The sequence below is a fragment of the Pelodiscus sinensis genome, chromosome 24 (genome assembly GCF_052426305.1).
Source record: "Pelodiscus sinensis isolate ZL-2025 chromosome 24, ASM5242630v1, whole genome shotgun sequence".
Lineage (NCBI taxonomy): Eukaryota > Metazoa > Chordata > Testudines > Trionychidae > Pelodiscus > Pelodiscus sinensis.
In genome coordinates, this window is record NC_143075.1 from 21436434 (window position 1) to 21463554 (window position 27121).

The 27121-nt window shown below is 53.3% G+C and overlaps 1 protein-coding gene and 1 non-coding gene across 3 annotated transcripts in view; one reads left to right on the forward strand and one right to left on the reverse strand.

Moving 5' to 3' along the window:
* SLC2A1 (solute carrier family 2 member 1) overlaps positions 1-20506 on the reverse strand; it is a 46232-nt gene extending 25726 nt beyond the window's left edge. Inside the window, exons 1-2 of one of the 2 annotated variants that reach the window (XM_075906858.2) lie at positions 20343-20506; positions 3298-3390 (exon numbers count right to left, since the gene is read on the reverse strand). In XM_075906858.2, the coding sequence (XP_075762973.2) occupies positions 3298-3390; positions 20343-20360 (111 nt within the window). In that variant the 5' untranslated portion in view covers positions 20361-20506. Of the gene's footprint in view, positions 1-3297; positions 3391-16900; positions 16936-20342 lie in introns of those variants that run through there. The other variant, XM_075906859.2, reaches the window with a different exon arrangement.
* LOC149521725 (Nuclear RNase P) lies at positions 4024-4294 on the forward strand. Its single transcript, XR_016347817.1, has one exon.
* Positions 20507-27121: the final 6615 nt, after the last annotated feature.

The following is a 27121-nucleotide window of genomic DNA, read 5'->3' on the forward strand; positions in this document are numbered from 1 at the left end:
TTTCAGGGCTATGGGGTCTTGCTGGCAAACTCACGTGACGCTGCTGTGCAGCACGGCCTGCTGATCCCTCCTGTAATAGGCTTACTATCCCTGCAGCACAAAGTCTACCTCTGGATTTTTAATTACTTGGGATTGTAGACAGCTGCTGTGATGTGTTAACCCACTCCATGGGCCTGGAATGCCTGGTCCTTTTCAAGCTGACCCACAGAAATCAGTTCAAGGCTTGTGTGTTCGCCTTAGGGTGGAGGGTGGGATGCTCAGGGTAGGGTGGTTTGTCTTTCCTGGTGGGCACAAATGTTTGAGAATATTAGCCCCAATGTCTCAATCTGGGGAAAACATGTTGGAACTTTTTCTAAAAGCTCCTAGTGAATCTCCAGTATGCACCTTATGAAACGGTGAAGGGATTTTCACAGCAACTCAGTTCCCAGCTGTGACAGTCGGCAGAGCAGTGCTCCACCCTCAGGAGATGAGCCACACAGAGCAGGACCTCAGCTGGATTTCTTTAGCCCACTGCAGGGCACTGTCCCCTGCCTCCCATCGGTCTCTTGGGCATCTTCTCCCCAACTCCTAAGCATCTTGCACTGGGGGATACGTATGACACTGGAGGACGCACTGGGAGGAGTAAGCTGCATTCTGATAGGAGATAACGGGGGACCCTGGTGCCCTGCTTCCTGACCGATTCTGCCCTCACGCACACTAGGGAGAATCGGGAACGAGGCCAGAGAATTCAGTGGAATGCCACTGACGTGAGTGAAAGCCCAACGTTCCTGGCCCTGTCACCACTATCCTACCAAGCAAGCTAGCTTGAAGAGTTGGGTAAGGTGTCATCCCAGCCCTCGCAATTAATGGAAAGCAGGCACAGCAGAGCTGTGAGGCTACCAAGATGCAGCCCGGGGGCTGGGCCCGGCCCGCCTAACGCTTTGGTCCGGCTCAGACTCTGATCTCTCTATCCGTCCAGGCCACCGAATTTCCAGACCCTTCCAGCTGCGGCGCTACCCTGGCAAGGACCAGAGCTGTGAACCCTTTAAATAGTCGCAGCCATTCCGGCGGGCTGCCAGGCAGCGTGGGAGCAACGAGGCCGGGAGCCCTTTGATGTGTTTGATTCAGAGCCCCTGACCCCAGATAACTTGGGGGGGAGGCTAGTCCCCAGTCCCAGCCCAGACCCCACCCCTTCAGCCACCAGCCTACTCTTTCCAGGGTGGAGATGGGCTGTGACCATGTATCAAAATGCATTAAGTGTCCCCCCCCCCCCCCGGGAAAATTATTGCCCACCCCTGCATCAAGTGGTTCCCAACCTCTCTCATACCCAGGACTGGCAAACCCATTCACATACAATGTTACCAGTCCACCAAAAGTATTCACATCCAATATACAAATACCATGTCCACCAAAAGCCCTGGCCCCCAGAGCCCCCCCACTGCCAGTCTTAACCCTGAGAGCCCCCCACCCCTCCACTGCCCCCCAGCACCAGCCACTGACCCCAAAGTCCCCTGAAAGCAACCCTCCCCCGCCAGCCCTCCTTCCCCCTCCTCCATCAGACCGCCCAGGGCCAGCCTCCTGTTTCAAGAGCCCGACTGCACCCAGCCCCCAGAGTCCCTCCAGTGCCACCCTCTACACCGCAATATTAATCCCATCCCCATAACTCCCCAGTGCCTGCCCTGCTCCCCTGGCACCCCCCGCCCACTACTAGCCCCGCCCTCAGTGCCTGCCCTGCTCCCCTGGCACCCCCCCCTCCACTACTAGCCCCGCCCCCAGTGCCTGCCCTGCTCCCCTGGCACCCCCCCTCCACTACTAGCCCCACCTCCAGTGCCTGCCCTGCTCCCCTCACCTAAGTCCTGTGCTGCTGGCTGAGCAAAGCACTCTTCCATGTCCAGGAAAAGACCCTCCCAACAGCCATGGCAGGAGGGGAGGTGCTGGGCAGCGTATCCCAGCTCCGGCCCCCAGAGTCGCTGCGGCCCAGCAGCCGGGAACCGCTGCATTAGAGGGCCCTACTTCATGGGGAGTCTCCTCCCAAGCTCGGTTCTCATGCCTGCATGAGGATGCTGGCCACACAGACAGCTGATCTCAAAGAGCGGTGCAAAAGGGCAGGGGGTCTGCGACGCCCCTTAAAGCCCCCCCCCCCCCATCAGACCACCCAGCCAGCAAGCAGGAAGACATACAAGGCTAAGAGACCCCAAGGAAGTGTAGACAGTCCTGTGCCGCTACGATGAACAGGTTCCCTGTGGGCCAAGCCAAAGGCTGACGACTCACCTGGCTGTGCTTGTGTTTTGGGAACAGACTGGCTTTATCCCAGCCCAAACACAACACCCCGGCCTTATGGCACACTGCTGTCCAGACCGGCTGAGTTAGCCAAAGAACTGCTGAATGCCACCCCCATTCCGGCCCCGGCCCAGTGCAGGGAGAAGGGTCCCAGAATCCACATCTTTATGGTGCAGTTTGAATAGCCCCTTAGAACTGACCCCTTGGGCAGAACGTGGGTGGCTGTTCAGGAGCGATTCCAGAGCCGCTCAGCTGATTAGCAGAGGGCCCGCCGCTAGGCTTTTGTGTCTCCTGGCGGTGCACAGGCGCCCCTGCCTCCGTGCACAGAAACATTCATTCTGCACATGGATGAAAAAGATTAACGGGAACATTGGTGAGGGAGCGTGAGGCGACACGGGGTCACGTGCCTTGCAGAGTTGCTGCTTGGTTTGTAGTGGGCATGCTCAGAACTGCTGCGGAGACCAGGTATAGCCCTTCTCTGCCCAGGAGCCTGACAGCGCTGGCACGGAGCAGCCAGGGCGTCTAGCGGCAGCATCCACACCCCTTCGACCAGGGCTCCAAATCCAAGCCCCGAACGAACGTGGGAAGGCTCAGAGGCTGCTCTGCTCGGCACTGCCGGGGCCGACAAGGGTCAGTTTATGTAATAACTTTCCCTGAATTCTTTCACAAAGCAGTCAAGAGGAAACTTTAATGCTCCTGGGAACAACCAAATAACTGCTGCAGAAATCTCATTAGAATTGGTAAGCTGCTTAGCAGGATGTGCTATTTCAGTGGAGCCTGGAGCAGGCGGGGGGATGTGCAGGGGTGTGTTTGTTTTCGTGTGCGGAGCGGTTTTGGCGTGTGCCAGTGTTCACACAGCACTGGGGCACACGCGTGCGGTGGCGTTACTCTGTGCGGCACCCGCCTTGCCGTTTGCTTGTGGGCGCAGTGCTGGCGGCAGCTCACGAGGTTTCGTGTTGGGGGCTGTGGCACGCAAGGGATGTCCTTTGGGCAGGTCTGTCCGTGCACGGCTACAGAGGGCAACGTGAGCACTCTTACCTTCTGTGGAGCGTTGATGACTCCGGTGTTATAGCCAAACTGCAGGGAGCCCAGCACTGCTCCTCCCACCGCCAGCATCAGGCGAGCGGTCATCTGCTTGAGAGAAACAACACGCAATCAGGGTGGGAAATGCATCTCTGCAGAGCAGGGCCCCCGGATACCCACCAGGCCCCTGACCAAAGCCATTTTAGGACCCAGTACTCCAGGTCTCAGCTGAACATCCACGGGATTTATACACCCCTCCCATCCATGGCGAGATTTCGGGTTCATGCTCTCCAGGCCCCCAGTGTACCCAGCACCTCGCGAGAGGCTGAGCAAAGCTGGGGCAAAATGCAGACCGGCAAACCCATTCACAAACTTTTGGTTGGCCTGGTAACATTTTAGTTGTATATTTGCATGTTCATTATGCAAATAAAATGTCATCCGTCTGCCAAAATACGTACCCAGCCCTGGCCCCCAGAGCGGCCGCAAACAGCTGGATTCAGCTGCGGCAGCTGACATGTGGGCATGGCCTGGCAGCGTGCCACATCCCGGCACCGGACCATGGCCCAGGGGTTGGCAACCCCTTCCAAAAGATCCTTCGTTCGTGTTCCATTGACCGGCTCCGGCAATGCAATGTTCCATTAAACCCAGCCATTGTCTGCAGCAGAGCGCCTGACCAGATCTTTCCCAGGGAAACAGTGACACGTTCAGGTGGCATTTTAGTTGCCTGGGAAACGCGGGGCCTGAATCGTCTCAGCTCCCCACTGAAGTCACGTGGACGGTGCTTGTCACCGGCCGTTCGCTGCCTCTGGGAAGGTCTGAGGCACGAACCCCTGGCTGCCCCTGGGGGAGGAGTTGCCAGCTAGACGGGTCCAACTGGGCAGGAGAAACGAGAGGGGATGCCCAGCCCCCTCCCAAGCGTTTGGGGCAGACTCCTGATTGGCCCCAAAGTTCAGTGGGAGGAGGTGAGACGCCTGGAGGCCTCCTAACCAATTCAGACCCCTCCCCCGCCTCACTGAAAAGCAGAGGCCTGACCTCAAAAGTCCCGCAGACCAGATGGAAGCTCCGCCCACCACGCTGTGGCCACGGCCCCTTCTGGAGGCAGCATGTTGGGAGCTCAGATCGCTCAGGGCGTTCACCTCTCGTGGAGCTACCGTTTCAGGCTGCCTGCAGACTCAGGCAGGCAGGCAGTGTTCATTACAGCTGCACCAAAAAAGCCCTGATGGACCAGAACCCCCCCCGTGCGAGGCACTGTATGACAGACAGCCCCCGGCCCAAAGCCATTGGTCCAAGGAAACTTGGGTGTCACTTCCAAGCTTTCTTTTCAATCCAGAGATTGGAAACAGGGGGGGTGTCTTCAATAAGTGCTGGAATTTGGTGACTCCAGGCACTGGGCCATGTGTACGGGTCTGCCCAGTAAACTGGGCACGCAGCAATAATGTGCTGACTGCCATGGAGTTAGTCTGGCTTGAAGCCTGTGTATGCGAGATAAGAATCAGGACTGGCATTCACTAGTTCAATCTCGGGATAGCTGAGCAACAGACGCCTACTGGACAAACAGCACATCCCTTCCTGAGAACAGCAGCCACCCCCTGGAGTCAGGGGCCTTCCTCCTCCCAGCCCTGATACGCATCAGAAGGCCCCCTCCCCGGGGGCAGGAGGAGGGGGATGCCAGGGCATGGGGCTGATGTTTGACAGGAAAGGAAATGCAGGACTGCAGAACCGCACCTGAAGCCTGATTCAGCTGAGACTAAAAAAAGTCTGTCAGTCTAGTCCACAGTTACTCAGCAAAAATCCCAACATTTATGCAACCGCGCAATGCAATGCCTCCAGCTACTTGGCAAGTCCCTCCCACATCCTGTCTCCTTGCCTCAAGTTAATTAACAATTGAAGGTTTGTTGGGAAGAAGGTGGGGTTGGAGGGGGGGCGTCAGTGGAGGCTGGTAATTGGACACCTCCATGAATGGCTCATTTATCCAGGCAGGAAATTCTCCAGGAGCTCAGGCCGGTGGCTGTACCCAGAAAACTGGGATCCCCTTCCCACAGGCTGATCAGCTTTGGACTGGCCATGTGAAATTAAAGCCCCTTCTTGGATTGCATCACGCCGGCCCTCTGAAGCAATCCTGGTTTTGGAAGAAGGCAGAGTTAGCCGCTGCAGCAGCGTAGCTTTGCCAAATCTCAATAGGCCCCTATGAGAGACGCCAAACTTTTAATCTGGCCATACACAGCTGGGGGGGGGGGGGGGGGGAGTGGCGGGGGAGACACTCCAGTTCTACCTCAACCCCTTTGTTGTACTTAGCCTGGGTCCAGCCAAGAACTGCAGTAACCTCTCTGCTCAGCAAGGACATGCTCTTCTGCAGGGATCAGACCCCAGAGGAGCCCCAGGCACTAAGGATGTAACGGTGCAGTCGATTAACCGATAAGCAAGAGCGGCTAGGTTAATGCTCTAGACTACATGCATTTCCCTCCCCCGCACCCTTGCTAGTACATTTTTTAGCAGGCGGGCCAGCCTGGCTCAGTTCTGGCTCATGCTGGGTCCAGGAGCTCAGACCCACCTTAGACAGGTGCCGCTGCTGGCCCCGCCCCCAGACTATAGACTAGCCAAGTAACCAATAAGAATTCACAAGGTTACTCGACTATTCAATGAACCGATATTTAACATCCTTATTGTGCATTCCTCCTCTGGCCTCTACCACAGCAGATGGGCTCCCCAGAAGCCAGCACATATCCGCTGCCAGCTCCTCACATCTCCCCCGTGGTCCTGGAATGACCCCTCTGGGCTCTTACCCACATCAAAAGCCTCCTTGAACCTAACTTTAACACAACCCCCCTCTCCCCTCCGCCACTTAGCTCAGGTCCCTCACCCCAACCCCTCTGCAGTCTGGCCTCAAACACTCTTGGCTTAGCCTCAGCCTTGTCTCTCCATCTCATCACAGCTCAACTTTCCCGCTTGGCCAGGCCCTCTTCCCTGCCGTTTGCTTCCAGATGGGCTGAACCCTCTAATTACCCAGCTTTAATAACCACTGGCTGGATTTCATTGGCTCTCCAGGCTCATCCTTGCTCCCCAATGAAGTTACAATGTCCTGTTACCCAGCAACAGGCAGCATATGCCTCAAAGGAATCGTGAGACTTGCATTCCCAGGAAGGATGGAGCATGAGACGAGAGGCGGCTTCCCTAGAGCCTTCCCCGGCGCAGGCAAAATGCAAGTTGCCCCGGCCTCCCTTGTCTAGGGAGAGGGGCAGGCCTGTGGCTTTCAGAGCAGGGATTTGTGCTGCTATTACACAAGCCTAATACAACCGCAGTGCTTCTGCTGGACAAAAATCCAAACGATGGCACCACTCCCTTGGCCCCGTTTGCAGCCCAACCCCTGCAGCACCGTGTAGGCACGTGGGAACCTGGGTGCCCAACGGACGGCAAGCCGCTCTGCTCTAGCTCAGCCACAAGCCATCGCCAATTGCTGCGTGAAGCCTCTGGCCTAGTTGGACGCCCGGCACAATACAGATGATCAAGTCTGGCTGCTAGGTCACACAGCCTGCCACGAGGGAAACGGACGAGACCAGGTGAAGCTCAAAAGGTAAACAAGGGGGGGGAGGGGTGAATGGTGAAAAGTACCTTCCAGGCCAGACACCTGCCGCTTTGCGCTGCTCAAGTGACAGAGCAGCAGAGCGACAGGAGCACACCAGCCCTGCATCTGTGCAAGGGGTTCTCAGCTGTGACGCAACAGATGTGGAGGGAGGCAGGGGGGTTTGTTCGGTGTTACGGTTTAGGCCCTTCACAATCAGGGCTGGTTCCCCCAGATTTCTAGGGGGCTAAGGAAGGAAATATTGCATCCGAGCTGGGCTCTGCGCAAGTCACTCTGCCCCCACCTTAGCACAAGGGGCACGTCAGAGAATAATGCCATGGGGGAGGCAAAGGTCTTTGCTACAACTCTACTCTGCAGCGGATATAAAGTCCATATACGCCTGGTGCTCATTGGAGCAGCCACATAAGCTGCTGTAACTTACCAGAGCCAGCCCAACCTGGCTCGCAAAAATAAAGGTATCAAGGTAAGTTCTGAGGCCCATTAAATCATGCGCCACTGGAGAGGTCGTGTACACAGGGTTGCGAAAGTATTGCTAATGATTACCGTGAATTAGCGAATATAACCCACAGATTGTCAATGTTACCACCAACCACACCCTTGCCCTTCCTCCCCACCCCCGCAGAGTATACATGTCCGCATCTTACGCGAGTTGATTGTTACTCGTAGTAAAAGACGACAAGACCAACATATTAAATCAAAGATGCTGATTTTATTAAGAGCAGCAGTGGTGTTGTGTGGGTTTAACACACAATAAAAGTTAACACATTACTTACCGTGAAGCTACTAACAGTATAACAAGACCTGTATTATTGGGGGATGTCAATCTTTATAGCTGGGAAGTGGCAACTACATCGAAGACCATCTTTTATGAAGGCGGCAGAAGTCTCTGCGGGCTGTGTACGTCTGCAGGTAATCTAATTTTTTAATACACGATAGAAAAGCTGCGGGTAATCCATGAGGACGTGTTATACATGGACGCGTGTTATATTTGCTAATGTACGGTACTGTATCGCCCCCGGCATAGATGCCAGACCCTAGAAGGAACAGGCCCCTAAAGCCATCGTAAGGGCCAGAGATACTAGGCATTATGAGGAGCTACAGGCAGTTCTCAAGCCCAATTGATCAGAACTCCCCAGGAGCCATGGCCTGCAACCCTAACCCTTTTCCCCATATGCACCATGGGGCAAGGGCACAGACGTTAAGGGTGGGGATGAAGATGACACTGAGCCTCGATATGAAGGCAACCTTTGGGGGCTCTGGACAAACATCTTGCTGCTCGCAACCCTACGCCAGAGCCTGATGAGGAAGGAGAAGCACACGAGTACACACGCACCCCGTTCGTGATGCACGGGGCTGGGATTCAGGCAGAAGCAGGTTTTTGCCGACAGGTCTGTCATGATTCCTGTAACTGCTCCCTGGGCTCCTACTTATAGACTCCGAGCTGGAAGAGACCTCAGAAGGTCATCAAGTCCAGTCCCCAACTCAATCAACCCTGGTACTTCACTGGTTTCTCTTCCACGGTGCGGAGCTTGTGTAGGAAGGGGCCATATCCTGGTTGCACAGGTTGAGCGTGCAAAGAAATCCCCTTCCCACCGTGCATTCACAAGTGCCAGGCAGGGCACCCCCTCCCACCCCTGCTCCGGTGTACGTGGGCGCTAGTGCTGCTCCCTGAAGTAGCGTGTCCCTTTAAAGGCACGGTACCAACGTAACCTGAGAATTAATCCCAGCCAGCAGAGGCTGAGCACCCACGCCGTTCCCCGCTGCCTCTGCTAACAAGAGGGCATTGAGCCGACGGCTGCACGTGACGGCATTTACTTTCCACTGCGTGGCAAGCGCCTCTTTAAAGCGGGCATAAAGTGGGGCCCACTGGGGTTAGCACAGTTGCCCCTTCGAGTCCCTATAAGCACCTGGCCCCATTTAACTGGGCAATGCACCAAACACCATGTGGGGGAGCACCTGGTGAACCATGTGGCAGGATGGCCCGGGGCTGCCACTTGTCCGGGCTGATTCTGCTGCTGCCTTGCGCCTTGCCAGTTAAGGGATGTGATGTTCCAGCTGGGGGGAGCGATGTCACAATGATCCTGTAACTACTGGCCTGGTGCATCATGGCTGGAGCACGGCTGCGACCCTGCTCCCTCTGTGGCACAGGGCTGAAATAACAGGGGTTCCTTTTGATGCCAGGACCAGCAGGGAGAACAGACAGGAGTGGGGTAGGGAGGCAGAGGTTCCATGGGGAGAGGAGGACAGAGATCCCCTTGAGAGCCAAGCACGACGGAGCCCCAGGCTCTTCAGCTGGGTTGGCAGCAGGACTCTGCTTGGGGCTGGCCAGAGACCAGGCTGGCAGGGGGCTCAGGTGAGTTTATCAGAGTTTCAGCATCATTCCACTTCCTGAACCTCGGGGACAGTCCCAAGCAACAAGAGCAGAAGTTGCCTTGAGTAGCAAATGGGCTTTTAGGGCCATTTCTGTTGAACTCAGTGGAAAGACTATCTAGCCCAGGTGTCACCAACCAGTCGACGGGGATCTACTGGTGGACCTTGGAGCCTCTGACAGGGGATCCTGACTGGTTTGGCCAAGAGGCTGTCAGGTCAACTTGAGTTGACCTCCACGCACCGACTGTCATGCTGCTCCTGCCCTCTTGCCTTGGATCTGCCCCCCAGAAGCAGGAGGCTCCCGTCTGGGAAGGGGTGGAGTGCTGGGAGGGAGGGGGTGGTTGCTGATATCAGGGTGTCCCTTCTCCCCTGCTCCTGTACCCTGTCTCCACAGAGAGAAGGAAGGAGGGAGCTTGGCACTGCAAGTCTGTCACTCACACTGTGTCAGACTGTCCTTCCCTCTCATCTTAGATAGGGCCACGATAAGGTGGGTGCATAATTGGCTGGATAACCGTAGTCAGAGAGTTGTTGTTAACGGTTCTAAATCCTGCTGGAAAGGGATAACAAGTGGAGTTCCTCAAGGGTCTGTTTTGGGACCCGTACTATTCAATATCTTCATCAATGATGTAGATATTGGGATAGAGAGTACTCTTATTAAGTTTGCAGATGATACCAAACTGGGTGGGGTTGCGACTTCTTTGGAGGATAGGGACATAATTCAAAATGACCTTAGCAAGTTAGAGAAATGGTCAGAGGTAAACAGGATGAGGTTTAATAAAGAGAAATGCAAAGTGCTCCACTTAGGAAGGAACAATCAGTTCCATACATACAAGATGGGAAGCGACTGTCTAGGAAGGAGCATGGCGGAAAGGGATCTAGGGGTCATAGTGGACCACAAGTTGAATATGAGTCAACAGTGTGATGCTGTTGCAAAAAAAGCAAATATGATTCTAGGTTGTATCAACAGGTGTGTTGTAAGCAAAACTCGTGAAGTCATTCTGCCGCTCTATTCTGCACTAGTTAGGCCTCAGCTGGAGTACTGTGTCCAGTTCTGGGCGCCACATTTCAAGAAAGATGTGGAGAAATTGGAAAGGGTGCAGAGAAGAGCGACAAGAATGATTAAAGGTCTAGAGAACATGACCTATGAAGCCAGGCTTCATGAACTGGGCTTGTTTAGTTTGGAAAAAAGAAGATTAAGGGGGGACATGATAGCGGTTTTCAAATATCTAAAAGGGTGTCACAAGGAGGAAGGCGAAAATTTGTTCCTCTTGGTTTCTGAGGACAGGACAAGGAGTAATGGGCTTAAAGTGCAGCAGGGGAGGTTTAGATTGGACATTAGGAAAAAATTCCTAACTGTCAGGGTGGTCAAATATTGGAATAAATTGCCAAGGGAGGTGGTGGAATCTCCCTCTCTGGAGATATTTAAGAACAGGTTAGATAGACATCTGTCAGGGATGGTGTAGACGGAGCTTGATCCTGCCTTGAGGGCGGGGGGCTGGACTCGATGACCTCTCGAGGTCCCTTCCAGTCCTATTATTCTATGATTCTATGATTCTATGATCTGACCCAACCCGTACATGAGGGGTTATTTTTACCGCTCGCAAAGTGGGTTACTTCTGGGTTTTGACGGGGCTGTGCATGTCATAACTCTCATTTCTCTTACGCTTACATTTACTTCGAGTATTGAGTCCTAAAATGCCAAACCTGTCATGGCTGGAGTACTTATCCCCATGGGAATTGCTCCGGGCATGTCCCTGCAGCCCCTGAGAAAGTCAGAGCAGGGGGTCTCCACATGCTGTCCCTGCCTGCAGACAAGACTCCTGCAGCTCCCGTTGATCAGTAACAGGGAACTGTGGCCAGTGGAAGCTGTGGGCTCAGTGCCTGTAGATGAGGGGCAGCCCATCGTGTACATACCAGCTGCTTTCTGGAGAGGTGCAAGACCTGGGCCTGCCTTAACCCCATGGCTCCTCTACCCAGAAGCAGTCTCAGTTAAACAGTGCCCAGCCAGACCCTGCTTCTGGAATCCCTGTCCTAGCCCTGCACCTCCTCCTGCCCCCAGCCTCCTGCCCCAGACATGAGTCCCCTGCACCCAAACTCCTTCCCAGAGCTTGCACCTTGAAACCCCTCCTGGACTCCAATCCCCCGCCCTGGGCTTAGTTCAGAGCCCCTACCATAAGCTCAACTCCTTGGCCCAAGACAGGGCTGGATTAAGACCTTTAGAGGCCCTAAACACTGACAAGATTATGGTGCCCCCCAAATGTAACTAAAATAAAAACTATATTATACCATAAAATCTCATTGTGTGTTCCCCTGCTTTGCTGGTGCCCTAAGCACGTGCTTCGTCTGCCTATTGGGTAATCCAGCCCTGGCCCAAGAGTAGAGCCTGCACCCAACCCCCTACCCCAGCCTGGTGAAAGTGAGTGAGGATGGGAGAGGAAGGGGGATGAAGTGAGCAAGGTGAGGCCTCAGAAGAGGTGGAGCAGGGCAGGGTCTCAAAGAAGGAGCATGAAGGACGTGGGGCCAAGGGTATTTGGGTTTGAGGTCGATCTTACATTGCACGTAGATTGAAAACATGATTTTGTGCTTAAAAAGGTTGGAGACCCCGATCTAGCCCAAAGCATAAATGATCTCAACTTGTAGCATTTGTTTTGGAACGTCGGGTAACTTGCAGGCAGCGGTGTGGCTCTATTCGAGACTGGCAGCATAACCACTAACTAGGCACTAATGTTGGCTTGGGATGGAGATCGGAGAGGCCCGAATATGGTCAAAGAGCCCTCCTGCAAACAGAGAAAGCGGAGTAACAAGGACAGATAGCTCAGCTGTAGCTCTTCAAACACACACAAGTGTTTACTCAAGGTAACTGAGCTCTGTGCAGCGAAAACGAGCCCTATTTCGGTCTTTTCTATTTGTGCTTAATTAAGTCTTAAATATCATTTGTAGGTGGTTCCTGGAACAACTGCGAGAGCAAATGAGAAAGCGTGGCCCACGCGGACTCGGATTTTTCTGGCTCCGTTACAGTGACTGGGGTGTATTGAATTCTGACGACAGATGAAAGCAGTTTGTATTCTATGTATTTCAACAACACAGAGATTCTTTCATGATAAAGTCTGGGGAATGGGGCCGGGGGTGGGGGGAGAAATGGCTCTGGGCCAGCTTCATTTAGGGATGCGTCTCACAGGTGATTCTCACCTAGAAATCAGATTCAGACGGCATGCAGTGCATTTGAACTGACAACTTGGGCCTGATGTAACCTTTAGACTTCTAACCCTCTTCCCTCCTCTCTTAGCAGGTAAGCAGAGGGCAATCTCGACTCCTTCCACCCTGGGCAAACAACCACGTGTTACAGCTAAAGCAGTTTCAATGCTGTGGTGGCTGTTCAGCTGTTGCATCTCTCAGCCTGACGGCCTAGAGTCAAGGGGAGTTTTGAGATCAACTAAAATGAAGTAGGACCAAAACCTACAGTGAATGCGGCCTAACTGGGCTAATCACAAGAAATCAGCTATTCATGCTGAAGTCCTTTTTGGCCATAACTTGGGTTTTAATGCAAGTCTTAGACACTCGTTTGCCCTGGTGCATGAAGCCAAGGACTCAAATCCTGAAAGCTACTCTCTGCGGATGGACTGTTGTGGTCCTCCTCAGCCTTAGCGGTATGGCAGGATGAGGGCCTGTGTCTTTATAGCTGTGACAGGTTTGGAAGAAGCAGAAAAGACAGGCTGCCCTGTATGCCTGAGACCAGTCTGAAGGTGGCAGGCCAGAGAGAAGCAACCCCTCACCTTAGAGGTTCATGCCTGCTCCCCATTAAACCAATGGGAAAGACTTCCATCCAACAAGAACTAGATGGAGCTGGACCAGACGCATGATGCAGAGCTTGGCACTTGTCACCAGCAGATCTCAAAGCCCCTTGACACCCAGTGCACCTGCAGCAGTGCCAGGCTCCCTTGCCCCAGGTCAAAGGAAGCACATGGCAGAATGATTAGGGGTTTGGAATGGGTCCCACATGGAGAGAGATTAAAAAGATTTGGACTTTTCTTCCAATTGAAAAATACAGAGAAGGACAACAAAAATGTTTAGGAGTGTGGAGCCGTTTCCTCGGGAGGAGAGATGAAAAACTATTCAGCTTGGACGAGATACAGTTAAGGGGGATACGAGAGAGGTCTATAAAACCATGACTGGTGTGGAAAAAGTGAATAAGGAAAAGTTATTTACTTGTTCCCACAATATAAGAACTAGGGGTCACCAAATGAAATTAAATAAGCAGCAGGATTAAAACAAATAAAAGCAAGTTTTTTCTTCACTCAGCGCACAGTTAACCTGTGGAACTCCTTGCCAGAGGAAGCGGTGAAGACTAGGACTTTAACAGGGTTAAAGGGAGAAAGAGAGAGCTAGATAGAGTCATGGAGGGTAGGTCTATGAATGGCTATTAGCCAGGATAGGTAGGAATGGTGTTCCTAGCCACTGCTTGTCTGGAAATTGGTGACGGGGAGGGATCACATGTAGATTCCCTGTTCTGCTCCCTCTCTGGGGCATCTGGTATTGGCCACTGTCGGCCGACAGGATACTGAGCTAGATGGACCTTTGGTCTGACCCAGTACGGCCGTTCTTATGTTCACCCTCCCCACCCCCATTAAAGAAAAGTCCAAACAGCAGACCCCTCTCTCCGGAGCTCCTACCAAACAGACTCCCTTCTGCTCAGTGCTGGAACAGAGCAGGCCACACTGGCCTGAAAATGTAAGAATATTTCTATTAGTCATCATTCTTTGCACACCTGGGATGACCAGGCAGTAAAAAATGGGTCTGCAGAACATTGTACTCGGAAGCATTACGTCAATAAGATTGCACCACACTATTTACACAAAGCTGTTTGTACAGTGAATTTAAGGGAGTTGACTGTGGCACAGGCCCTTGAGAGGTTCAGCTGTCCGGTACACAGTCAGGCACTGTACCGGTTCTCTCAAGAGCCTTTCATTTAACAGGAATTTGATCCACACACACTACTACAAGACCACCTTTCAGTGTCCTTTCTCCAGTTACATATGGAGTCGCTTTGATCCAAATTTTCTTCAGCCAGATGAGCCTTTCCTCTGATATGACTGTTTAAGTCATCAAGTGGGAGAACATCACAGAATTATTTTTGCGCACCTAAAAGGGGCATCGTTTACAGAAAAAGAGCACAGCACTTGGAAAATCAGGTCCCCTTTAGGTATTTCAAAACAGGTATCCAAAAACCCTTAGTCACTGTTTAAAAACTTACATACAGCATCTGTTAACTTCAAGTCTTAAATCTCAGCATTGTAAAAATAAGTTCACTCTTCACTGTTTGTTGTAGGTTATTTTAACTTTTTGGATTTTTCTTCTTGGATAGTGAAAATTATCCACTGCCACTTTTTGTAGAGGCAATTTCCATTCAATTCCATTCTCTGGTTTTCATGCAGAATTTTGCATCAGTTAAGAATTTTTTTTAAAGTCTTCCAATAGAATTAAAAAATACCTTACAAGAAACTGAACGATTTCTATTAGTTCTTAGAGAAGCCTACTAGAAAGTCTATAGGTTTAACCCATCATATAGAGAATATAAAATAGCCTTGTTATAAGAATTGTAAAAGATGGTTCAAAACTCTTATGTGCTTTATTAAATTCTGCAGGTATCGAGACTAATATTTACACAACCAAATTATTTCTCTACCTGAACTCATTGTTTATCACTATTGAAATCTACAGGAACTTCCTGTGATAGCAGTCTCTCATAAGAATGGCCATACTAGGTTGGACCAAAGGTCCATCTAGCCCAGTATCTGGCCTTCTGAAAGTGGCTAATGCCAGGTGCCCCCAGAGAGAATGAACAGGACACGTAATGAAGTGATCCATCCCCTGCTCACCCATTTTCAGCTTGTGACAGAGGCTAGGGACACCATTTCTACCCATCCTGGTTAATATCCTCTATGAATTTATCTAGTTCTTTTTTGAACCCCATGAAAGTCCTGGCCTTCATAACATCCTTTGGCAAGGAGTTTCACAGGTTGACTGTGCGTTGTGTGAAGCAGTACTTCCTTCTGTTTGTTTTAAACCTGCTACCTATTAATTTCATTTGGTGACTCCTAGTTCTTGTGTTACGGGAACAAGTAAATAACTCCCCCCAATTCACTCTCCACACCACTCGTGATTTTACTCCAATTTTACAAAAACTAAGTTTTGGATTAAATTTGATTCAGTATTCCTTTGCATCTGAATGTGCAAAATTGGGACAGAAATCACACTGTCAACCTGTGGAACTCCTTGCCAGAGGATGCGGTGACAGCTAGAACGTTAATGGGGTTCAAAAAAGAGCTAGATAGATTCATGGGTGTTAGGTCCTTCAATGGCTATTAGCCAGGTTGGGTAGGAACGGTGTCCCTAGCTTCTGTTTCTTTGAAGATGGGTGACAGGGGAGGGATCACGTGAGGATTACCTGATGTGATCCCTCCCTCTGCAGCATCAGTTATTGGCCGCTGTTGGCAGACAGGATACTGGGCTAGGTGGACCTTTGGTCTGATCCAGTCAGGCTGCTCTGTGTGCTTATGGAACGTGCATGTCTCTCACCTTCAGTATTCTGGCACTTCCTGGTTCAGGCTAGTCCAGGAAGCACAGAGACCCAAAGATACTTTTAAAGGTGTTATTTGTAGCCTTTTGAACTCTCAAAAGGTTCAGATAGGGCTAACAGTCCGTTGAGAATCTGAATGCGTTCGTTTTATCCCAACTGGATCATCAATGATCACAAATTCAGCAATAAATGTATTAGGTACTCATCTGATGAAGTGGGTTTTACCCATGAAAGCTCATTAAACTGGTCAGTCCCTAAGATGCCACAGGACTACTTGCTGTTTTTAAAGTTACAGACTAACAGTTACCCTTTCGAGAAATTCAAAGCCATCCAACAAAATCCCCTATCACTGAGTTAAGATTTAAGATTGTCTAACTGATAAACAGACTGATTCATTCTCGCTCCTGTTTGCCTCACTTGTCTTCCCCCCCCCCCCGCCCCGCCCTTTTACCTATTCATTCCTCTCAATACTTCAATTAAAAGGGCTTCGCCTGTATTAATACACAGGAGCTAAGCAACTCTTTTGCCTCGGAAGGGAATTACAGGAGTCCCCATCTCTGAAATGCGGGAGGATAAAACAGGTTAGGTAGCAGATTTCATTACATGACCCACTCAGCAGCAGTGTATCCGGTAACAGGCTTTAAGAGCAGCAGGACTCTCTGAAGGCTACTGGTAGCTGGGGAAGGGGGAAGAGGAAGGCTCGTGCATTTTGCAAGCAAAACCCTGGGGCCTGCCCGGCTGCCCAACATTCCTTACCTAAGAACTGTGATTTGCTGTTATCAGCTTGGTGCTTTGGAAAGACAGAAGAGATTGAACGCCCCCCTCCCCCCCCCCCCCCAGTCAGGGCTGCATGGTCCGGTTTCACTGTAACAGTTATTGTGACCGGGATGTGAGCCAGAGCCCCCCTTGCCCCCCCCCCCCGGAGCTTCACGTTTAAAAAAAGCAAGGTGACTGGAGCGTCCTCCAGAGAAGGAGGCTGGTGATGGAGGTCTGGCTAGGACACAGCCGCCCCGGACCCGGCAGCCAGCTGACCACCTCCCAGTCCCACGTTCTCCCCCCGCGGGGCCCCGGCAGGGCTGCCCCACACCTACCCCCGCTCGGCGCCCCTCGGCTGACTGCGAGGGGCTCGTCCCCGGCCGCCAATGGGAGCGAGCTCCGGCGAGCCCCGCCCAGGCTCGCTCTCCCCTTTGGCCTATATGGCAGGGCTGGCGCGCCACCTCTTCTCCCCCGGGCGCGCAGCTATGGAGCCGGGCAGGAGGCTGCAGCGCCGCGCCCCAGCGCTCAGCATCTGGAGCCGCCGGCGGATCGGAGCGGCTGGGTAGCTCTGGCCGAGTCCGGGGGAGCAGGCTGCGAGCGCGCCGGGCTGAACCGGAGCTTCCCGACCCGAGCCACTCAGCCCCGGCTACGCGTAAAGCTGGCGGGGGCGGCGCGTTTGCACCGGCCGGCGAGCTCGGAGTCCGGCCCGGTGTCGGGTTTCTTTGCGCCAAAGGGTCACGCCTCCTCCGCCCCTCCCGCAGCCTGGCAGGCGCTGCCGGCTGTCACGTCCCAGGGCTCCGGTTCCAAGCCCAGTCGGGGAGCGCTGCGCTCGGGCAGATGCCGCCTATTCTCTCCCCCCCCCCCCCCGAAGCTCCCGAAAAGCGCCAGCGCGCCCTCCGAAGCTGGGGGGAAGGGCACGTGGAGACCCGGCTCCGGCTACACTCCGCACCCGAGAGCCCCAAAACCCAGCGCGCCTCTCCCGTGCGCTCGCCGCCTTGGCACAAGGGAGACGTCCCGCAGAGAGAGAGACGCCTGGCGCCTCCTGAACCTCACGCCCCTCGCCGCTCCCTTTCCCCGCGCACTGTGGCCTCAGATCTGCTTTCGGGACCGGCTCGAACACCGCTCCCATTGAGCGATTGCCAATTGACTCCCAACATGATCGCAGTGCGCTAGTCTAGGCATTTATCTGCACCCGAGAGCAGCCAGTTTAACCATCATCAATTTTAATCAGTTTGGCTCAACTGGTTCAATCCCCTCCGTGGACATTCCTAATTCGATTTAGCCCAATCTCGTATTGAGTTTAAATCAGCGAGAAATCGTTTTAAGCGAAACCCACAAGCCAGGCCTGTACCAAGAGAGAAATTGCATCGTTGTGAGCTTGCCCAGTGCAGCTAGCTAGGCTGTGGACACACCAGCATCCCTTCCCTGTCAGCTACCAGCCTGGTAGCTCCTCAAAAGATATCTCAATGCTGCCCAGCTGATAAACCCAGCTGTGGGGCTCTCTCTGCTAGTTTCTCCTGGTGGTGCACATTTGCACATGCCTCGGGGCACATAACATTCCATACCAGGATGGGAAAAGTTAGAGGGAAGATTGACCACAGATGTTCCTCCCAGGGCCTTGGATTAACTGCTGTAATCTGGAGTCAAGCCCCGCAACCCAGTTACACCAATGCAAGGCACCACCCAGGGAAGATGTGAGCCACTGGGGAACCATTTCCTCATTCAAGAAAAAGGCCATTTCAGGCTCCATTTGAACCTGCAGATTGTTTTAAATTGGGCAGGGATAGGATCGTCTTGGGTTGTGTTTGGATTCTCCCCCCCTGTCATTACAGAACCTATTCTTTTTAGCAGTGATGCCAAGAGGCCACTGCTGATCTATATCCCACACTACCAAGGAGTCATACAAGGTGACTGCAGTGAAATGAGTGAGAGGGGAGGGAAAACAATGGGAGGACTAATTAATCCGTCTAGAGCTTAAGAGTCCCGTTTTGGACCAGGGTGCTAGGTATGGTCCCAGCACAGAGCAGAGATGGTCCCTCTCAAGAAGTTTACTTAGGCGGCTCTTCCACCAAGCAAGTAAAAGAGAATGTCCTTTCAACACAGCCCTGCACACATCTGATCACATCTTGGAGACCTGAACCAGGCCCAGTTCAGGGGAAGAATTATTAGCAATAAGCACGTGCTACTTCCCCTAAGGCTGTGGTCCATGGACCACAGTGACTTTTTCAGTGGTCCACAGGAACTTTGTCCAAAATCACACAGCATGAGCAGGCACCGCCCTGAGGCTATTTTATGCCTTTTTGTCTGCTCTTTTTTTAAAAATCAAGTCTCAAAAAGGAGGCGGTCCACGAAAATGTTTTGATTGGCCTGGTGGTCCCTGGACTGAAACCAGTTGAGAAGCACAGCCCTAAGGCCTTGCTGTGAGGGCGTAAGAGGGCACCCTGGGTTAACTCTAGAAAGGCCCATTTCACTTTAGAGTCCAACCGTTTCTTTTCTTAGCCGAATCCGTTTTACTCTTAGCTCAGAGTCTCTCCATCCAGCCTGAACGCCTCGCTAACCGATACGGCGTGAAGTCCTAGCACCAGCGAAAGAGCCAATGAGAGATCTGCCGAGAGCTCCATCTCTGTGGGAGACTCCCTGCCCCACCGCCCCCAGTGCAAGCACAAGCGCCAGGCGGGAATCGGAGCGAGAGGAGTTCTCCGGCCAGGCGGAGGATCCTACGGAACCCAAGGAAGCAGACGGGGCCGGAGCGCAGCCCCAAGTCGCGAGTCAGGCCCGAAGGACTCAGCAGCCCCGAGGCTCCCAGCGGGGGTTTGATTTGCCTTCGAGTCTCTCCAGAGCCAGCAGGGCTCCGGAAAACCTGCCAGACCCCGGGGCAGGGCGCCACGCCCGCGGGCAAGGCTGTACCGAGCCGGCAAGCACCAAAGTCGTCCCCGGCAGCACCGCGGGGCCCTGCCAGCTTCTGAAGCCAGGGCTGGAGGGGGTGCTAAAGGCTGGGGGCGCCGAGCGCCGTCCTGACCCGGCCGGGCCCTCGGCGCGCACAGCAACTGAGCGCAGACGGGCTCCCGAAGCATCCTTCCCATGCCCAAAGGCGGCCGAGCCCCTGGTCTTAAACCCGGACGCGCCTGGGTGACTTGCCTGGGGAGCGCCCGCCCCCCTCCCAGCTGCGTTTCCCCGCGGGTCAGGGATTTATTTCACGGTCGCCGCTTGAGGTTGAAAATTTTCCACTCCGCAGGCTGCTCGGACTGGCTGCGGGGCTTCGCACGCCACGGAGGGCCCGCCCCAGCGCTGAGGGATGGAGCTACCGAGGGCTGGGGCGTCCCAGGAGGGAGCCGGTCCCATCGATGCCAGGAGAGGGCGGCCCAGAGCAGGTGGCGGGGCCAACCCAGGGGGCTCCTCGGAGCCCCGCTGGGGACCCGTCACCAGGACTCGCCATGGAGCCCGGCCCGGCGGGGATGCTCCACGCGCCAGGGGCTCTAGAAGCTCCAGTCCCGCCTCCCCGCCGCCAACGGGGCCTGCGCCCTCTACCAGGCCGGAGGCCGGCGTGATGGCCGCCGGGTGGCCCGTGCCCCAGGGGAGCCGCCTGCTCCCTGCGGAGCGGAGGGGGGGGGAGGCGCAGAGCGGTCCCCCTGCCCCACGCCGCGCTCGGGCCCGCAGCGTGCCACGGGGCTCGGCCTGGCTCGAGCGCCCCGCGCCCGGGGGGGCCAGGCCGGAGGATGCTCTGAGCTGAGCCCTCCCCGCCGTTTCCCTCCAAAAGCGCCCGGGCGCCGCGCTCACCTTGCTGCCCGACTCCATGTCGCTGCTGCTGCTGCTGCTGCTGCTGCTGCTGCGCGGGGAGCTGGGGCCGAGCCGGCGGCTGCTGCAGGGGCTCCCGGCGCGCGCTCTGTGCTGCGCGCTGCGCTCGGAACGTGCCGTATAAACGCGACTCGCCCGCCCGATTGGCCGGCTCCGCGTGGGTGTGTCGGAGGCGCGCCGAGCGCCGGCAGCCAGCCCGGACCGCGGGGCCCTGAGTGGCGGAGACGCCTGTCCGTCAGGCGCTGGGGGTCCCCGCCCACGCGCTCTGGGGGGCGGGGCAGTGTGTAGCCATTTGCTCTGCGCGGAGCCCCCCCGCCGCCCGGCGAGGCTGGAGACGGAGCTTTGGGAGCCCTGGGAGCTGTAGCCGCGCGCGCTCCTCGCTCGGCCCCCCAGCGCTCCCTGCAGGGGGGCTCCTCTCCCCGGGGCAGGACCCTGGAGGGGCTCTGCTCCCCCCGGGACACTTGCACGCGCACCCCACCAGCCCCCGTGTGTAGGCGGGCCCGGGGGGGGGGGGGAGCAGCGCCTGCAGGTCGTTCCCCGCTCGGCACCAAACTCCTCCCTTCGCCATTCACCCGGAGCAAAGCGCTCAGCGTTTGGCGACGCAGGGGGAAACGGGGGGGGGGGTGTTTTTTGGTGGGAAGGGGGGGCAGGATTGGAACTTTAAAGGGTGCGTTCACCCCAGTTTCCCCTCTTGTGTTTTCATCCCTCGGGGCCTTCGCTGTTGTGACTTTTCCGCCGCTCACCGCACCTGCTGAGCATAGAGACAGAGTCTGCTGGAGGCGGTCCCCCCTCCTCCCCCCCCCCCAACTCTGAGTCTGATTTCCCCACCCACTTGCTCCAAGCAGCCTGATCCCGTCCTCAGCCCAATGGAAAGAGCGGAGTAGAATCCCCCATTGCCCCCCAGCAATCAGTTCTGCCAGAATCGCAGGTTAAATAATATGGGGGGGGGGGGGGAGGGGAGCAAACCAGCTCTTGGGCATGTTGTGATTGGCATTTTGAACGGCTAGTCAGCTTTGTACGTGATGTGGAATCACTGAGTAAACAGGAGACTTGGAACTTCAATTTCCTGTTCGAATATTTTACCACGGTAAAAGGTTCACGCTAGACAATCAATAAACTGGAGAACTTTACACAGCGAGGTGTCAATGCAGTTTCCTATGACTGTACAGCATAAAAAACAAACACAAACCAGGAACAGCATTTACTGAAGTTAAGACCACCCATAAAAGGTGGCAGTGAGATCTCCTCTGGATCTGAGGAAGTGGGTCTGGCCCACGAAAGCTTATCACCTAATAAACCATCTTGTTAGTCTTTAAAGTGCTACATAGTGCTGCATTTTGCTTCTCCTCTGATCTTGTCTCTGATAACTGTCAACACCAGATGAAGGGGCAAAATTTTTTCCTAACCTCTATCACACAAACAGCTCTAGGCCTAGCTGCACAAGGATTTATCTTTTTCAGACATTGTGCAAACCTTCCTAATATAAATCCTGAGACATTCTGCGAGGGGTGGTCCTAGACTAGCTGCCAGCAATCGGTGCCCCCACCTCCAAACCCCTCAATGATATTGCACCACCATTTGGCGCCCCATTTAACTTGGCACCCTAGGCGACCACCTCGTTCACCTATATGGATGGGCCACCCCTGCTGCTACCCTGTCATCCCTTTCTTTGGAGAGAGATCTTCTCTTCCTATCTGTTCCCCCATTGGATTATTTACTACATGCTGATTCTGGACATCAGGGGCAGAGATGGTCAAAACTCAAAAGTTTCCAGTTCCCAGGGAATGTTGCAATTTTGAAATTATGTTTCTAGTGGATTCATGCAGAAAATGGGTTTTTCTACACTTCTCAGTACTGTGGATTCCAAACATTTCATTTGGGAAACATGATTTTCCTAAACACACACCCAGATCCCAGCAGTTAAGTGATCTTGACATGAATAATATCAGTGTTTCACTGCTGCCCAGCTCTAAATAGCAACCATGAAACTGACAAGAATCATGTCCATTTCACTCAGGGTCTCCCAAGAGATTCCAGGATCCAGGGCAGCCTGCCATGCAGACTTCCCAGCATGGGGGACTCCAGAGCTTCCAAATTCCCTAGTCAGCTGCCTCCCCACTCTGTCCAGCTCCCACACCCTAGAAATCTGCCTGGTTATGAGCCAGGGCACATAATGGGCTGCTGGGCTTTCAAGGATCCAGGGCTCCCAGACCCCTATCACCTTCTCTCTTCAAGGTGGAGGACCACATGGTGGAGCTGCCCAAGAGCAGAGGGCCCTGCAGCTGATTACATGGTGACAGTCTGGGAGCCATGGATCGCTGAAAGCCCTGAGGTCTCCAGCAGCCCATTATGTGCCCTGGCTCAGAACTAGGCAGATTTCTACCCAAACCCTGTCTGTGGTTTGACTGAATATTTTTGTAAAATCTGTTGGGTTTGACAAATTGGCATTTTCCAATGAACATTTCTGACTAGCTTTACACAAGGGCTGTGTCTAGACTGGCAAGTTTTTCTGCAAAATCATCCAGCTGTCTACACTGGCCGCTTGAATTTCCGGAAAAGCACTGACGATCTCCTGTAAAATCATCAGTGCTTTTGTGGAAATACTATGCTGCTCCCATTCGGGCAAAAGTCTTTTTCCAAAAGACTTCTGCGCAAAAGGGCCAGTGTAGACAGCATAGTACTGTTTTCCGCAAAAAAGCCCCGATTGCAAAAATGGTGATCAGGGCTTTTTTGTGGAAAACCGTGTCTAGACTGGCCACGGACGCTTTTCCGTAAAAAGTGCTTTTGTGGAAAAGCATCCGTGCCAATCTAGACGCGATTTTTCCGAAAATGCTTTTAACGGAAAACTTTTCCGTTAAAAGCATTTCCGGAAAATCATGCCAGCGTAGACGTAGCCAGGCAGACTGTTCTCTGCTGTCTGCAAGAGGGGTCAGGGAAAGAGCACCTAATATCTGATTAGGTCCCACTGAGATGCAGACTCTGCAATATTTGCCTTTTGCATCTGGGTGTCTTGATCCAGACTACCTTAAAATCTCAGGACAATAAACCTGTGTGAAGCATTAGGAAGGGAGAGAGGGCAGACTCTTTCACAGTGTGTATGTGACAGGATGCATGTACACTGACTCCTCCACGCCTTCCACAATCCAGGGACAAACCTGCCTCTTGAATGGACATAAAAGGTGAGAACGAGGCATATGAGCTGGGCCTGGGAATTACCCTCATGGCACAGACATGACAATCTACATTTCCTTGGGGAAATACTGCATTTCTTCCCTTTAAAGGAAGGTGGGAGGAGGTAATCTTACTAGGGAAATTATGGAGAAGTGCTGAGGGAGGCAAAATTATAGGGGCTTTGTAAATACAGAGACAATAATTCCCCTTTGTGCTGAGTCAGGCTAGTCCATCAGTGTTCACAGGGGGATTTAAGGGGCATATTTAAGGGGGATTTAAGGGATATTTGCTAGGCCAATCCTTTGAGTGGGTGGGTAGACAAGCTATTAATAATGTATGTAGGATGAATAGGTTTTTAACTAAGTCTAAGTGTGCAATACAATGTTTCTCAGAAAAACAAGTAGTCCTGTAGCATCTTAGGGTATGTCTACACTGCACGGCTATTTTGGGATACTGGAGGTACCCGGAAATAGCTATCCTGTGTCTACACAAGCCGCCTGTTATTTCAAAATATTTTTCAAAATAACAGGTGTCCTATTTCACCATCCCGGAAAACTTCGTTGCACGAGGGATAAGAGATGGCTTGAAGTAGCGCATTATTTCGAAATGTGGTGCTGTGTAGATGTGCCAAATTTCAAAACAGATTTGAAATAAGATACGCAATTTGCGTGTGTTATTTCAAGTTTAGGGTGCGGTGTAGATGCACCTTTAGAGACTAACAAACAGGGCTCGGCAAATAACGAAATCTACTCGCGTGTGGCGAGTTGATTGCAACCCAAAAGAGCCGGGTTTGGGCGATCTAAGCATGCGCAGCTCGCCGGACAGTGTGGCTGGCGAGCGGGGCTCACCGCGGCTCGGCGAGCCCTGCTAACAAATATATATAGCACGAGATCTCGTGAGCAAAACCCACTTCCTTCAATTTCATCTGAGGAAGTAGGTTTTGTCCACGAAAGGTCATGCTAGTATATCTATTTATTGGTGAGTCTCTAAAGTGCTACAAAACTACCAATTTTTTTTAAAGTTACAGACTAACATAGCTACCCTCCTAAGAAATTTTTTTCAGTGTCAATTGGTACATGTGCAATATGGGAGGGATTCCATATTCCACTTGACAAAACACCATCTGGCCTTTTCCCCTCTCCTTTTGGATTCAGTGCTGGTGCAAGGGGTTAGCCTGACAGTGCTGTAAACTGGATTCCTCCATCCACAGACCAGGGGCAGGAGCGCTGCAAGTTTGTCTCACTATGCCACTGCTCACCCTCATATCCTGTCCTGAGCTGGAGGAGTCTGCCACTAGGTGAGAGGAGGTTTCCAGAGTTCACTCATTTTGGCCTTTCTGTTGAAACTGGTAACAAGAGGGTCAGTTCTGATCATGTGACACAGATCCAGGAGTGGGGCTACCTTTCTAAGCAGCTACACTTAAAGGAGCCAAGTCAGCAAACCACTTATGCATGTGCTTAAGTGCCTTGATGAATACAGATGGAGCAGTGTGGCCTAGTGGCTAGACTAATGGACTAGGATACAGGAGAGCCAGGTGCTATTCTGGGCTGTGCTACTGGCCTACTGACGAGTCATCTCACCTCTATGGCTACGTCTAGACTGGCATGATTTTCCGGAAATGCTTTTAACGGAAAAGTTTTCCGTTAAAAGCATTTTCGGAAAAATCGCGTCCAGATTGGCAGGATGCTTTTCCACAAAAGCACTTTTTGCGGAAAAGCATCCGTGGCCAATCTAGACGCGGTTTTCCGCAAAAAAGCCCCGAGCGCCATTTTCGCGATCGGGGCTTTTTTGCGGAAAACAGTACTATGCTGTCTACACTAGCCCTTTTGCCCAAAAGTCTTTTGGAAAAAGACTTTTGCCCGAACGGGAGCAGCATAGTATTTCTGGAAAAGCACTGATGATTTTACATGAGATCGTCAGTGCTTTTCCGGAAATTCAAGCGGCCAGTGTAGACAGTTGGCAAGTTTTTCTGCAAAATCATCTGATTTTGCGGAAAAACTTGCCAGTCTAAACACAGCCTATGTGCCTCTGTTTCCCATCTGTAAAATGGCTATAATTATACTGATCTCCCTTTAGGCATTATTGTTACTGAGCTCATAATCAGAGCTAAACAAATGCATATGTGTTTAGCTAAACTGGTGCCACCATTTCCAATTTATTTCACATTTGCAGCACAAAAGCTTTTAGATTTCAAGCTCCTGGGGAAAATGGGGAGGCCGGAGTCTATTGATTTAAAAGGGCCCAGGACTCTGGGCCACTGCTACTGTGGCATCAGCCCTGGGTCGTTTAGATCACCACTGAAGCCCTGCGTGGCATGGTCCAGGTGGTGCTAGGGCAGGCGTCTCCAACCTTTTTAAGCACGAGATCACTTTTGGAATGTAAGTGCAATCCAGGATCCATCTCAAGCCCAAACATGATTGCCCCGCCCCCTTCCCCGAGGCCCCGCCCCTGCTCTCTCCGTCCTCCTGCCCATATCCTCACTCACTTTTATCAGGCTGGGGGCAGAGGGCTGAGGTGTGGGGGATATGGATACTGATCTCGAGCTAAAGGTTTTGGAGCATGGGAGGGGTTCTGAGCTGAGGCTGGGGCAGGGAGTTGGGGTGCAGGAGGGGGTTCAGGGTGCAGGCTCTGGAAGGGGGTTTGGGTGCAGGGGGACTCAGGGCTAGGGCAGGGGTTTGGAGTGCAGGAGGAGTTCAGGACGGGAGCCGGGGTTCAGAATGCAGGCTCCAGCTGTGCATCATTTACCATAGGTAGCTTCTGGGGGGGGGGGGGGGGCTAAGGCAGGCTCACCCCTACTCTGGCCCTACACCACTCCCAAAAGCAGCCAGCAAACTCTCTCCATCCCTGCCCCCTCTCTGCTCTGGGGAGATGGGGTGTAGGGTGGGGGAGGGGCACCCTGACATCAGCACCCCCACCCCTTCCTCTTCTTCCTGTGCCCTGCACAGCAAGCAAAAGGCTCCCCGGGGTGGGAGGCAGCTCCAGGGCAGAGGGCAGGAGCAGCCCCGCAGTGCTGAGAGGGGCAGCTGCAGTGCCAGCACTTGACAGCCTCCTGGCCAAACCTGTCGGGATCAGCTGTCAGAGGCTCCAAGATCCACCGGTAGATCCCTGGAGGAAGTGGAAGGCTCAGTTTGCCAGTAACAGTCCTGGGACCCATCCAGTTACCCTTGTCCCAGGGGTCACCAACAAGTAGATGGGGATCTATGGTAGATCTTGGAGCCTCTGACAGGTGATCCTGCCCCCTGAACCCCCTCCTGCACCTCAGTGCCCTGCCCCAGGCTCAGCTCAGAACCCCTCCCACACTCCAAATCCTTTAGCTCGAGATCAGAGTCTGCATCCCAGCCTTCTGCCCCCAGCCTGAGAAAAGTGAGTGGGGAGGATGGAGTGAGCAGGGGCTGGGCATTGGAGAAGGGGCAGGAAGGAGGCAGGGCAAGGGTGTTTGGGTTTGAGGCAGATCCTGGATTGCATTTAAATTCAAAACATGATCTCATACATAAAGACGTTGGAGACCACTTCCTTAGCCTAACCATCTCTAATGACTCACCAGCAGCTATGCATTTATATGCTGCACTGCTTATAAAGATAGGCACCGG